This window comes from Alligator sinensis, unplaced genomic scaffold (assembly GCF_000455745.1).
Source record: "Alligator sinensis unplaced genomic scaffold, ASM45574v1 scaffold516_1, whole genome shotgun sequence".
Classification (NCBI taxonomy): Eukaryota; Metazoa; Chordata; order Crocodylia; family Alligatoridae; genus Alligator; species Alligator sinensis.
Genome location: NW_005841957.1, coordinates 3,289,642 through 3,290,130, shown reverse-complemented (window position 1 = coordinate 3,290,130; position 489 = coordinate 3,289,642). Strand labels below are relative to the sequence as shown.

General features: G+C 73.8%; 2 protein-coding genes across 7 annotated transcripts in view; one reads left to right on the top strand and one right to left on the bottom strand.

Moving 5' to 3' along the window:
• PPAT (phosphoribosyl pyrophosphate amidotransferase) overlaps nt 1–218 on the bottom strand; it is an 83,327-nt gene extending 83,109 nt beyond the window's left edge. For both annotated transcript variants that reach the window (XM_006020530.3, XM_025200157.1), the window contains exon 1: nt 68–218. In XM_006020530.3, coding sequence (XP_006020592.1) covers nt 68–195 — 128 coding nt within the window. In that variant the 5' untranslated portion in view covers nt 196–218. The remainder of the gene's footprint in view (nt 1–67) is intronic.
• LOC102380243 (phosphoribosylaminoimidazole carboxylase and phosphoribosylaminoimidazolesuccinocarboxamide synthase) overlaps nt 1–489 on the top strand; it is a 71,967-nt gene that overhangs the window by 52,896 nt on the left and 18,582 nt on the right. Inside the window, exon 1 of one of the 5 annotated variants that reach the window (XM_025200156.1) lies at nt 339–434. The exons of 3 other annotated variants lie outside the window; for them this stretch is intronic. The gene's annotated coding sequence lies outside the window, so the exon portion shown is untranslated. Of the gene's footprint in view, nt 1–338; nt 435–489 lie in introns of those variants that run through there. One more of the 5 variants, XM_014518467.2, reaches the window with a different exon arrangement.

Genomic DNA, 489 nt, shown 5'->3' with positions numbered 1-489 from the left:
GCCCCGCCCCGCCCGCTGCGCACGTGGCGAGGATGAGTCGCGAGGCGCGGAGCTCGGCGCCGCTCACCTGTGCTGTAGCCCCACCAGCCCCAGCGTGATGACATGCGGCACGTCCAGCTCCGAGGGCCAGGCGCCCGCGGCGATGCAGCCGAACACGCCGCACTCCTCGCGGATGCCCAGCTCCTCCAGCTCCATCCCGTCCGCGCACGTGTCGCCGCCCTGGCCCGGCCCGGCCCGGCCAGGCCGCTCGCCCGCCGGGGGTGGAGGAGGAGGAGGAGGAGCGGAGCAGCCGCGCAGCCTCCTCCTACGAACAGCGGCGCGCGACCCCCGCGCCCGCCAGTACCCCCTGGCCCCGCCCCCTCGCTTACATACGGGGGGCGTCGGATCGGGCGGAGGGAGATGACACGTTCTGGCTGCTGCTCGGAACAAAGTTGGTTTGTCCCACGCTCCCTTCCTCCCCCCTCCCCCCCGCGTGGGGGTTGGTATATT